The sequence below is a fragment of the Mirounga leonina genome, unplaced genomic scaffold (genome assembly GCF_011800145.1).
Source record: "Mirounga leonina isolate KUSES-001 unplaced genomic scaffold, KU_Mleo_1.0 Mir_180, whole genome shotgun sequence".
Lineage (NCBI taxonomy): Eukaryota > Metazoa > Chordata > Mammalia > Carnivora > Phocidae > Mirounga > Mirounga leonina.
Window position 1 is genome coordinate 6,890,665 of NW_023270469.1, and position 13,093 is coordinate 6,903,757.

Consider the following 13,093-nt stretch of genomic DNA (forward strand, 5'->3'; position numbering starts at 1 on the left):
TTTCTACTTCCCCATAGCCTTGATAAAGACAAGTTTAACTTAAAGAATCATCAATTCAGGTTTATATTTGAGGTATCACGGAAGAGTTGCAAGCAGCTTTCTTTATACCCCAAAGGGTCACTCGGCTGCAGTGGCCTTACTTCACACAGCTGGATGTGCTGGGAGTTAAATCACATTCATGGGAACATTATACACAGGAGTAGCTTGATTCTGTACAGTTAAATAGATAATTAAAATAGATCAACATTAACATTACAAGAAAAACATAGAAAAGGTATAGTTCAGAAAAATTCTGAGTAGTATGTATTTCTTCATTGTTAAAAAAATCTAACATATAATATGAATTATGTACTTTTCATGATGACTCATTAAATTTGAACTAACGGACTACAGCATTCTACATACATGAGGTGAAACTCCTTAGTGACTAGTTTCTCTTGGTTTTGGAATAGTCAACCTCGCCCCTTGAAGAAGAAAGGAAGTGACAGCTAACGACTGTGGTCTCTGTGCGCGGGAGCAAACTGGGAACTCTCCTATCTCCTTTCCTCATCTACCCAACAAACGTGGAAAACCGAATGCTAGTTGTACCGACTATGCTGAGACTACGACCATACGGGAGTGTGCGTTTCTTTATCATCACTGCGCAACAGTTTCCATCCGTGTTACAGTAGTCCACAGTTTCTAAATAAGCCTATAGAATTTTAAAAAGTACAAGATATTCACTAAAACCCAAGTCAACAGTTGCTGAGAACCATTAACAATGCGATTATACATTTTGAAAACTTCCCTAAAACCTAACGTAGTTCTTATTTCAAATATAGCAGTTGTAGCTGGAGTCTATAAACACTGGACTTAAAGCTCCGTGATTTTGCTCCCTCCCCCGCTGTGGTGCCAGTTTGGATCTAAAGGCTGATATTCTCTGAGACCCTTCCTTCCCAGCCGTTGCTCCCAGAACCTTCCCCTCTGGAACCGCACTGCCGCACTGCAGAGCGCTCTCCTGCTCTCTGCTGAGTGGTGTCGATCACTCCAGGGAGAGCCCACACCACAGAGGTTCCAGACGCCCCCTCCCCTCACCCCTCTCACTCTGCTGCCCTTATCAGAGTCCCCGTGTGGGTCCGCCCAGTAATGGTGCAGAGATGGATGCTGAACAAGAGAGTTAGAGACATTGAATCTCTAAAATCCCCAGCTTAAGCTTGAAATGCATTTTCCCGCTAAAAGCAATGCAGAAAGGATATTATGTTCCTTACAAGTATTAATATTTTCATTGCCATATTAGGAGTTACATGCGCTTTTGTAGTCTGGTCTGAAAAAAACAACCACTTCAGTGATCCTATGCAAAGATGTACCACAGACATCTTTTATTTTATTTTCTTTAAAGATTTTATTTATTTGAGAGAAAGACAGAAAGAGAGAGAGCATGGGGGGAGCAGAGGGAGAAGGAGAGAGAATCCCAAGCAGACTCTTCTCTGAGCATGGAGCCCGATGTGGGGCTCGATCTCATGACCCCGAGAGATCACGACCTGGGCCGAAATCCAGAGTTGGAGGCCCAAATGACTGAGCCACCCAGGCGCCCCCAGACATCTTTTAGATCACTACTTCGTAAGCCTTTCCAGTTTATGGGAAAGGAGAAAACACCCAATAAATGAGTGAACGAATGGAGTAAGGAGGTAAAAAGGCAGGGTCAGACCACGTTATAAACCACAGGTACCTTTCTTAGTTCTGTATCATGTGCTATCCAGCGAATCACTGCTTCAAACACATATCTTTCATTGCCGACATTTAACTTCTCGAGAGAAATCACTTCTTTAAGCTTCTGAGGACTGAGTTCTAAGAATTCTTCTGTGCTGCTGACGTCTCGGAAATGAGTCTCCAGGTACTCTGTGGCTAGGTAATGGACATGGTGCAGGCAGTAATGGAGGGCAAAGTCGCGGATGCCAATGCAGTTCTCGGCTGCGATGCAGCCTTCCAAAAACTCACAGCACAGAGTTTTAAGATCTGTCAGCAGGAGCAGGTCCGCTGCCTGTACAACATCTTGGATTGTATCTTCGTTCAGCCGGATCTACAAGAGTATCATAAATATTTTACGCTTCAATGTATGTATTTAAAGCCCAAACCACTAACCTATTAGGCTGAACCGTATGAAAGCTCCACTTCTGTAGGTCAGAGATGATCAACTACTGGCAATTTCACACAGTCCAGCCCAGTGCTTCTTTTTCAAAAGGAGTTTGAGGGCACCGGTGAACCTTCAAACAATGTGAACAGAACATGGCTGGCTGACTTTTCCCAGCACTTCCCTGGCTTTACCAACATTAACTATCACGAACCCTTCCCGGGCGCACTGTCCGCGTTGCTCACTTCTAGAACTAAGGGGCCGAAATGCTTGTGAGGTGGACAGTGCTGCCTTCTGTGGTAAACTGAAAGGGTTTCCTTTAAACACCAGCACTGGAACTGCGTCAAATCCTGCCTCCAGATACACCACGTTCCGTCTTTTGCCAGATGGCATGCCAGACACACCACACCGGTCCCTTGGAGAGGGGCGGGCCACGCGGCCCGAGGACCTCATTCTGAATGCCAAACATCGCATTCGGTGCCACATGTACACTCTGGTCTCAAACCTATTTTCTGGAAGAAATCCCTAAGGTAAGATTTCTTGTTTATCATTAAGAACTTCACTTTTCCTTAATCTTCTGATGCTGCTTCCTCCTCCCATCTCACAGTTCTTGCATGCAACACTAAGGCGATGTGAAGAAACAAGCCTCTAAAACATTGCCACAATCACAACGGTCCAGGTTCTCCTCTCCCAAAGAATGGGCGCTTGTCCCACACTCGGAAATGAGAAGGAGAGGCTCCAGAGTACAGTACAGCAAGAAATGTTGTGTCACATTTCACACATTGTGTACCACAGATGCAGAAAAAGAATGTATGACTGCCAGTCACCTTATATAAACTGAGCAACAGAACTGTGGAAACAAGTGTGTCGAGCAAGTCACAAGTAAGGAAAAATTTCCCATTTACTTGATGTATTAAATTCAGCCACACAGGGGCGCCTGGGTGGCTCAGTCATTAAGCGTCTGCCTTCGGCTCAGGTCATGATCCCGGGGTCCTGGGATCAAGCCCCGCATCGGGCTCCCTGCTCCGCGGGAAGCCTGCTTCTCCCTCTCCCACTCCCCCTGCTTGTGTTCCCTCTCTCGCTGTCTCTCTCTGTCAAATAAATAAATAAAATCTTTTAAAAAAATAAATAAATTCAGCCACACAGCAGTGGATGGCTGTACACCAGTCAGATACAGGCATGCAAGAAAACCACCACATTCCATCCTGGTAAAACCGAAGTGCCAGATCAGGAGTTGGTTATAACTTATGTTGCAACTATGGTTATAAACCATAATTAAATTTTTTCTCTATTTTTCTTTTCTTAAACCATAATTAATTTTAACTGGGAACAAAACACAGAAGTCTATCTGTAAATAAGGTTTCAAGATTCAAATCCAAGCCCGAAGAGGAATATGTTCCTCCTGGCTTGTAACTTGTTATAGTTGCTGCTGAAATGATTTTAAAAGTTAGATGAGAGGTTGGTCCTCAGCCTGGTTTGTGATGCTTCCGAGTATCTTCAGTATTTTAAGGACTGTCCCAAATCAATCTAAATTCATTTATTTTTAACAATCACACACATCATCTTACATGCACATACCCCCCCCCACCTACTGTTCAGAGAAAAGAGAAGGGGTAACATCATGAAATTAACCCAAAAACTTCAAAAAGAATGACAATCACCGAGGTTGACTGAATGAATATATGCAGAGAAGGCAAGCAGTGTGTTAGAAAACATGTAGGAGGCGGCTCTTACAAACAGGAAAGGTAAAATAAGATGAGGATGGAATACAGGAGAGAGAAGGAAAGAAGCTCTCAAAAAGAGTCAAGATAAAATGTATTCTCACATACCCAAATGTAAGATACACTAATTTCTTCCTGTTAATAAACTAGCCCTGGTTCAACCTAAGATTGTTCATAAGAGCCCTCGTGCTACATTTTAAATCACAAAATCAGGGGTTGGGGGCTTGAGGATGGCAAAGAAAAAGAAAAAGTCTAATCACTTATCACCTTTTCCCTTGGGTTTCATTAAATCCCCAGAAATATAAGTGGGCAGAAAGTAAAGGGACATCAGCAAGAATGGGGTGCAACAGGGATGTTGGTCCTAGTGGGGCAACAGAACCCAGGCATCATGAACACAACGCAGGTGCTTGTCATTTGTATGAATCTCAGACTCTTTATTTCTATAAAATAACTCCCACTGCCCAAGGAAGCTCCCATTTCCAGGTTATGGGGTACAGAGCAAGATGGGAATTAAGGTTTAAAAACATAAAGACAGCCATGAAAGGAGCATCCCAGGTCCTTCCCATCTCACGATGGAAGGTGGAGCTCAGAATGATAAATACAAAAACTGGGACTGGGTTAAGATTTTACTCAGTCTGCTTTTCTTTTAAGAGCAGAGCCCCAGAAGAACAGCTGGGTGTCATTCCCAGCAGGAGATACATGTCACGCAGACAATGACTGATGAAGAGGACAATGTTGCTGGGTCATAGAATGGATGAAGGAGACCCTCACCCTGAGCTTGAGAGGCCTCTACTTAAGTCTTCCTCCCTGTGTGTCTCATCATACCTGCCCACTGAAGATGTAATCCAGGATCTCTCTCATAACCATTACCGATATCCCTTCAAGTTCAATCTTATAGGTTGATCCATCATCTTTTGGAGGATTATAGTTTAACTTTGTCCTAAGAAAGGGAAAAAAATGTAAAATTTCTATGAAAGAACAGAAATAGCTATAAATATTTATGTACTAAAACTCTATAAAGTAGATAATTATCAGCATATGAACCCCACCTAGGAAATGTCATTTGTTAACCTTAGATTAATATATATATATATACATTTTTTATAACTTCTGACTACAAAACACTTGTTCCAGGATTCAGAATGCTACTTCTTAAAAAACAGACAACCGAAGAACTGAGAGCCACCTGAGTAAGGATCCCTACTTCATAATGGGAATATAATGTACCACATGGTGACTACAGTTAATAATATTGTACTGCATATTGGAAAGCTGCCAAGAGAGTAGATCTTGTAAGTTCTCATCACAAGAAAAAAAGTTTTGTAACTGTGTAAGGTGACAGGTTAACCAGACTTACCGTGACGATCATTTTGCAATGTATACAAATATTGAATCATTGTGTTGTGTACCTGAAGCTAATACAATGTTATGTCAATTATACTGCAATTAAAAAATGAAGGAATTATTAGAAAACTGAAATAAAAAGACACATAAAATGCAGGCCCCAATTATTTTATCATCAGATTCAACAGACGTAAAATTACTCTGGCAAATTGCTACCAGTGTCTAAACTCTTAACCTCAGTGGGGCACCTGGGTGGCTCGATCGGTTAAGCATCTGCCTTCGGCTCAGGTCATGATCCCAGGATCCTGGGATTGGGCCCAGCGTCGGGCTCCCTGCTCAGCAGGGAGTCTGCTTCTCCCTCTCTCTCTGCCCCTCTCCCCAGCTCGTGCTCTCTCTCTCTCCCCCTCCCCACCAAATAAATAAAATCCTAAAAAAAAAAAACAACTCTTAACCTCCATGCATGTACTTGTATTATGGCGGCTTGTTATCCGAACATCATCAGTGTGCAGGTGATGTCCTCGTAGGCTGGATGACCACCCATTTGTCAAAAATATGGTGAAAGCTGGTCTCGAGTCTCTTCTAACCCTAGCTGGTAAGAGTCACTCAAATCTATTCTGAAATAGTCTTGCTTCAGAGCCTACCGTCACTCTGTCACCTCCTTCTCTCAGTTCTTGGAGAGCTGCCATGCCTTTCCAACTCAGTAACCTCAAGTGTGTCTTTTTCCCTCCTTTTGTCTTCCCTTTCTCCTGATTCCCCAGCTAAGTCTCTTGATCTCTTTAGTTTTTGTCACTTTGACTTAACATTTCTTTCCTTCAGGAAAGACCTTAATTTGCCCAAGATCCACCAATTAACTGTCCTCACCCTCCAGCCCAATACATTTTCTCCATAACTTCCCCTTTTTATCTAGAATTTTCTCATCTTGCACATCATCTCTCTCTCCTCTGCTACACAGAATTCGGTGAACTGCGCTGAGTTAACAAATTTAAAAAAAAAAGAAAGAAACCTCACCCAAAGCGTTAATAACTAACAGTTCTGTTTTGAAAGTTAGCCCGTAAAAAAACAGGAGGTAAGTCAACTGTTCTTTTCTGTGTTCTTCATCTCTCCCCTAGGAAGCTTTAGGGTCATACCTAAATTTACTGGAAGTAGCAACATCTTCTTTTTTATTATGATATGATGTCAATTTACAAACTCCTGGAGAATGCAGCAGTCTTAAAATGTCACTTTGAGAATTTTATCACACGCAGAAAACACTAGAAATAATTGAGAGTATCATAAAATGGGGCCTCGGGTGTTCAGATATAAATATCCACGCCTGTCACATTCTTCCCCAGTTTTGTTTCTAGGGCAAGACATTTCCCCTCTCTGCCTCTGTTTTCTCATTTGTAAAAAGAAGCAGTTAGATAAGGCGATTTGAGAGCTCTCCCACCCCCAAACATTTCTGGACAAAACAGCTGAAACAGGCCATTGAGTTTGTGCAGAGACTTGGCTCTGGAAGCGTCCTGTGGAGTCCTAGAGGGTGAAGTCACGCCAACTCGATCAGGGATCGAGGATTTATAACACGCCTGCTGTGGAATATGCTGTACAAGTTTATTTTTCCTCCAATCACCTATCCTCTGGGCAGGCAAGCATTTATTTTCTGTCCTATTAAAGTTGAACAGACGTGAAACAAAATCAATTTTTCTTTTTCTTGGCAACACTGAAAAGAGATTTTGTAAAGAAAAAAAAAAGCATTGTTGGCTACTAGTTAATAAAGAAGCTGGTATTATTCAAAATTTTGCATCCATGAAAGACGCCTACAACCTTTAAGTGAGTATAACAGAGCCAAAGTAAACTGTTGGTTATAAATCGTTCTTTCCTCACCGGCTTCCAATTACTGAACAAGTTCAATGTGTCTAAATGCCCAGGTAACCAGGTCTGATTCTACTCTTCCAAGAACCACTTTAGACATCACTGAATGGGATTTGATGTAACGGTGACAGAATAAATCTAAGTGACTTTTCTTCCTCTCTGATGCAAAAGCTTGTCTCCAATAAAAGTAAGGAAACATACTCAAATAGAATGCAAGAGAATGTAATGTTTAAGTGAAGATTTATAGAAATTCTGGGATGATTCATGGGCATTACTCATATGGTTTTAAGTGATTCATATCACCTTAAACTGTGCAGCTACTGACAGCAGGCTCTCTGAGATCTGTGCAGAGGGGCTTAGGCTCACCACTGCATTTGCCCGCTTAAGCCAAACTCCTAATTCATGTTCCTGGGCGGGGAAGGAAATCTGTTTTACAGATGCTCCTCCCCACCTTTCTCATCTTCATGAGCTCCTAAAAACCACATCAGGGCGGTGAAAGTATGATGGATACCTGTCATCATATATTTGCCTAAACCCACAGAATGTACAGCACCAAGACTGAAAAAAAAAAAAAAAAGAGTAGCTCCTGAACCTGGCTTCCCAGAATCTTCTGGCAAGCTCTTCTAGAAAAGCAGATCCCTGGGTCCCATCCCAGACCAACTGAGTCAGGTTCCAAAACTGTGTACATTTAAAAAGTTCCCCAGCTTATTGTGACACATTCCCTCACCCCTGGAATGTTCCCTTCACCCTCTACTCCCCCTAATCACATGGTTTAATACTGCACTCACTTCAGGTCTCTGCTCCAAAGAGCAGCCCGGGTACCACGCTATCTAAAATAACACCTCTACTCCCTTCCCTGCTTCATTTTTTCTTTCTTTCTTTTTTTTTTTTTAAAGATTTTATTTATTTATTTGACAGAGAGAGACATAGCGAGAGAGGGAACACAAGCAGGGGGAGTAGGAGAGGAAGAAGCAGGCTTCCCCGCAGTGCAGGGAGCCCTATGCGGGGCTGGATCCCAGGACCCTGGGATCACGACCTGAGCCGAAGGCAGACGCTTAACGACTGAGCCACCCAGGCGCCCCTCTGCTTCATTTTTCTTCACAGAATTTATCATCATCTCATAAACCGCATCTGTTTAATGTCTCTATCCATGACGACAGGGACTTTGTCTTGTCTACCACTCTATCCCCTTCCCTCACGAAGTGCCTGGTACCAAACGGCACTGGGCAAATGTGTATGACTTGAATTAACAGCAGCGTACAGCCAGGCTGGGGGACCAATGCCTTTCACCACTGCAATGCCCGTTACTGAAACGAAACGAGCACGCCTGTGCAGAAACCGCACCACTGACCAGCCCGACGGTTGGGAGCTTTCCTGGTCTGCACCCCACTCGCTCGCCCACACTGACGGGAGGGGGTGCTTCCCCCAGCGTCCAATCCGTGGGTGCTGTCCCGCAATTCAAGAACTGACTGTCCCTCTGCTGCAAAGCTACCCGAATGTCCAGGGTGCCACCACCTGAGTTTGTGCTGAGGGCCAACGTAAACTGGAGCGTAAGGCTGGCTTAGGGGAGGTCTGCGGTCTGTGAACAAAGCTGCCTAACTGGCCGGTGTTCCATCTTTGCTTCCTTGCCCTCCGCTCACCGTCACTAGCGCACTGCTTGGAAAAATGTAAAGATTAGGAAAGGTTTCTAGAAAAGCAAGAGTTTACTGTTCAGGTGTCATCCCACCAAGCAGCCCCACAGTAATGAAGCTGAAGCAGAACCACCTCCAGTCCCAAGAGGCTGCGGCCACAGTGCCATCCATCCCTGACAACCTCCCCACTGCCCACCGCCGACCGCCGACCTGGCAGCACACACGGAGTCACAGAAACGTCTTCCATTTTCCTCTGACGGCACACCGTCCACTCTGAAGATGAAATACAGTGTTCCTATTTAGACCTGCTCTGAGCAACCATGTCCAATTACATCAATATCTGGAAGAAATACGAGAACACAAAGTGTATGCCTTTGAGTCATGTGATCTGCACAAAGGAAAAATTTATCTGGAGGGAGATAATGTTTTCAGATAAGAGAACATGCCAAGTGTGAATTACCTTCAGCAGGAGGAGAGCCTGAGAAAACTTCCCCAGGGTATGCGCTGGGGGGACGGCGGTGGGGAGGGGAGGCGGTACCCACAGCACACGGCAGGGACTGTGGATATGCAACAGCTACAAGTGAACTCACTTACACCTGCCCAAGCACAGCGACCCCTGAAGGGAGAGACGGGATCAAACCCATAAAGCCTGTAGGGCCAGGCTGCTAACCTTGCTGTGAGTCCCCCTGCTGTTCAGGCACAGCACCAAGCACTAGGTATGGATTCAGAAATCAGATCTCAACTAGGTGGTGGGCCCCAATCTTGAGGAACTGACAAACCATCACCTCTAACCCTGGGCTTCAGGTCAGTAAAATGAAATGCTACGAGTTATTTCTAGGAGTCTGATGCCTCTAGCATTATGTCCCCACAATAAATCTCTATCCCAGCCTTCTGGAAGCCTGTTCCTCCCCAGGTTGTCCCCATCTTAGGACGAGGTGCTGTTCTCTACCCAGCTGCATAAGCCTGACAGGAGTCTAAAGACAGAAGGAATGACTGAGTTACAAAGCCAAGTGGACACTAAAACTAGTGAGTGAAAGTTGATGAGGCATGGAATACTTTCATAGTCTCAAAGTATCGCCCCATAATTATTAATCACAAAGAGAAATACAGTGGATTATACCAGTGGACGCCATCTTTATCCACGTGATCAACGAATGTTATCTAACGCTGGGACAAACTATCATGGGGCCTTGACAGGTACACGGAGGAGGATGCGACGTCACTCCTGAGCTATTCTTCTTTTTTTTTTTTTTTAAGATTTTATTTATTTGCGAGAGAGAGAATGAGAGACAGAGAGCATGAGAGGGAGGAGGGTCAGAGGGAGAAGCAGACTCCCCGCCGAGCAGGGAGCCTGACGCGGGACTCGATCCCGGGACTCCGGAATCATGACCCGAGCCGAAGGCAGTCGCCCAACCAACTGAGCCACCCAGGCGCCCACTCCCGAGCTATTCTTGCCACAAATGCAGAACCTCAATCTAATTGTAAGAAATCAAACCCAAGTTCCTCAACAGTCTACCAAATAACTGATCAGTACCCACCCATACGGGCCAAGGCCAAGAAAGATAAGGGAAGACTTTGGAACTGTCACAGGAGTGACAGAGGAGGAGACCGAGGGGACAAGACAAGTGAATCACTGTAAATACCGTGGAGCAGGTGCTGTGCTAAGTACAAGGGAGTCAAAAAGTCAGCTCTCTAGGGAGAGAGGTCAGAAAAGGCTTCACAGAGGTGGCACCTGAATCGGGCCTCAGCTGAGGGTTTTACACTGAGGAGGGACAGCAAAGGCAGTGAAGTAAGTATTGTACGTCCAAGCAACGACAGGGGTGAGCACATTTGGACTTCACCTCAAGGGAAATGGAGTTGTACATGAGGAATTTTTTTAAAATATATATATATATATTTTTTTATAGATCTTATTTATTTGACAGAGAGAGAGACAGCGAGAGAGGGAACACAAGCACGGGGAGCAGGAGAGGGAGAAGCAGGCTTTCCGCCGAGCAGGGAGCCCGATGCGGGGCTCGATCCCAGGCATGACCTGACCCGAAGGCAGACGCTTAATGACTGAGCCACCCAGGCACCCCTAAAAATCTTTTTAATTTGAAATAATTTTAGACTTACAGAAAAGTTTTTAATCGGAGAGTTCCTATACCCCCCTCACATGGCTTCCACTAATGTTAATATCTTAAATAATCTTAGTACAACTATCAACACTAAGAACTAAAGATTGGTATAATACTATTAAGTAAATTATGGACTTTATTCAGATTTCACCAGTTTCTCCCCTAATGTCTTCTCTCTGTTCTGGGGTCCAATCTAGGGTTCCAAACTTCAGTTCATGATTGTGTCTCGAACTTGTGACAGTCCTTCAAATCTTCACCTTTCAAGGCGCTGACTCTTCGGTGAGTAGTGGTTAATTATTTTGTACAATGTCCCTCAAGTTGGGTTTTGTTTCTTATAATTAGACTGAGGTTATGTACTTTTGGCAGGAACCCTACAGAAGTCATGTCATGTCCTTCAGTGCAGCGTACCAGGATGCTGATGTGTAGGAGGTTAACCTTGGCCATTTGGCTATGATGGTATCTGCTGGGTTTCTCCACTAAGAAGTTAAAAGTCACTATTTATCCCTTTGTTATTATGAAGTCTATTGGAGAAGATAATTTAGAAGAATATACAAATACCCTTTTTTAAGAAAGATTTTATTTATTCGAGAACAAGAGCGATCACAGAGGAAGAGGGAGAAGCAGGCTCCCCACTGAGCAGGGAGCCCAATGTGGGACTTGATCCCAGGACCCTGAGATAACGACCCCAGCCAAAGGCAGACGCTCAACCAACTGAGCCACCCAGGCGCCCCCAAATATCCTTTTTCTCCTCAAACTCTTGCCCACTAATTTCAGTATCCACTGGTATATCTTGCCTGTAACAATTATTATTATTATGGTGCTCAAATGATGGTTTTCAATTCTTTTATTCCATCTACATTTATTAATGGAAATTCTTCTGTAAGGAGGAGCTATCTCGGGCGCCTCAGTGGCTCGGTCGGTTAAGCATCTGACTCTCGGTTTCAGCTCAGGTCATGAACACGGGGTCTTGAGATCGAGTCCCGCGTCGGGCTCTGTGCTGGGCATGGAGTTTGCTTACGATTCTCTCTCTCCCTCTCCTCTGCCCCTTCCTGCCCCAGCTTGTGCATGCATGTTCTCTCTCAAAAACAGTTGTTTTTTTGGTTATAAAACTGAAAAATAAAAGCTATCTCTTCTCCCATTTATTTATTCACCCACTCCTTCATTTACTCATGCCTACACATGTGGCTATGTATCCATTCTATGGTTTATGATCCAGTGTTACTGATATTCATTTCCTTGCTCAAACTGCCACATGAGAGTTCTTTCACGTTGGCTCTCTCGTGTTTTGAGCACCTCCGGACTTTCTGGCACAAATGCTCTGGGCTCGTGGTGTATTTTTCCTGCTCCAGTACCGGCACCAACCTTGTCTCGGAAGCCATCAGTTCTAGGCATTATCTAATGACATTCCAGAAGGAGCACTGGGGTAGCAGCGGTGTGGACTGATGGGGACAGAGCCTGGGGGCAGACAGACCAGTTCTGGCACCTTTCAGAACTAGGAACTGGAATGTGAGCAGCAGTGATGCTGAAGAGGAGACAGGTGGCAGAGATCGGAGAGGCCAAAATGATGGGCCGTGGCGTCACGGAGGTGCAGAGGGAGAGGGGGGCGCATCCCCAAGGTCTCCGAATTTCTCCCAGGGAATCTGGCAGCACACTGACCAGCATGGTGAAGGGTGGGCCACCCAGCCAGGGGAGGGGAGCTGGCCTGGGGGGGCAGGGCAGCCCTGCAGCAGGCTGTCGGGTATATCAGGCCTGGTGCTCAGCAGAGAGGCCAAGGCAGCGGCATCACGGGAGTAGATGAAGTCGTTGAGAGAGTGGGGGGGGGGGGGGGACAGGAACTTGGGCCAATCACGCATAGGGACAGACAGGGAGGAGAGCCAGAAAAGCCAGCAGTAGGGGGAATGGGACAAGAAGGGTCACAGAAGCCTGGAGAGACCAAGTGTCAAGAAAACGACCAAGAGTGATAAATAGAGCAGACGGGTCAAGTCGGATAAACACTTCCACGTTTTCACTAGATTTGGCAATTATATTTAGTAATTTTTAAAAGCAGGTTTAATGGAGTGATAAGAGAGGAGCAGAGGGAAGAAAAAAGAGGTGGCGAGACCAGGGACAAGACAAAATTTAGAGACTCTTGTTTGAAGAATTATGTGCTTGTGGGGCGCCTGGGCAGCTCAGTTGGTTAAGTGTCTGACTCTTGATCTCAGCTCAGGTTTGGATCTCAGGGTTTTGAGTCCAAGCCCCGTGTTGGGCTCCATGCTGGGCATGAAGCCTACTTAAAATAAATAAACAAATTTTAAAAAATCATGCACTCCTTAGCAGAGGTCG

General features: G+C 44.9%; 1 protein-coding gene across 2 annotated transcripts in view; it reads right to left on the reverse strand.

Annotated features, from left to right (window-relative positions):
• The window catches only part of GAN (gigaxonin), a 55,388-nt gene that overhangs the window by 26,889 nt on the left and 15,406 nt on the right, over positions 1-13,093 (reverse strand). The window contains exons 1-3 of one of the 2 annotated variants that reach the window (XM_035024724.1): positions 8,865-9,927; positions 4,657-4,771; positions 1,709-2,059 (exon numbers count right to left, since the gene is read on the reverse strand). In XM_035024724.1, coding sequence (XP_034880615.1) covers positions 1,709-2,059; positions 4,657-4,698 — 393 coding nt within the window. In that variant the 5' untranslated portion in view covers positions 4,699-4,771; positions 8,865-9,927. Of the gene's footprint in view, positions 1-1,708; positions 2,060-4,656; positions 4,772-8,864; positions 9,928-13,093 lie in introns of those variants that run through there. The other variant, XM_035024723.1, reaches the window with a different exon arrangement.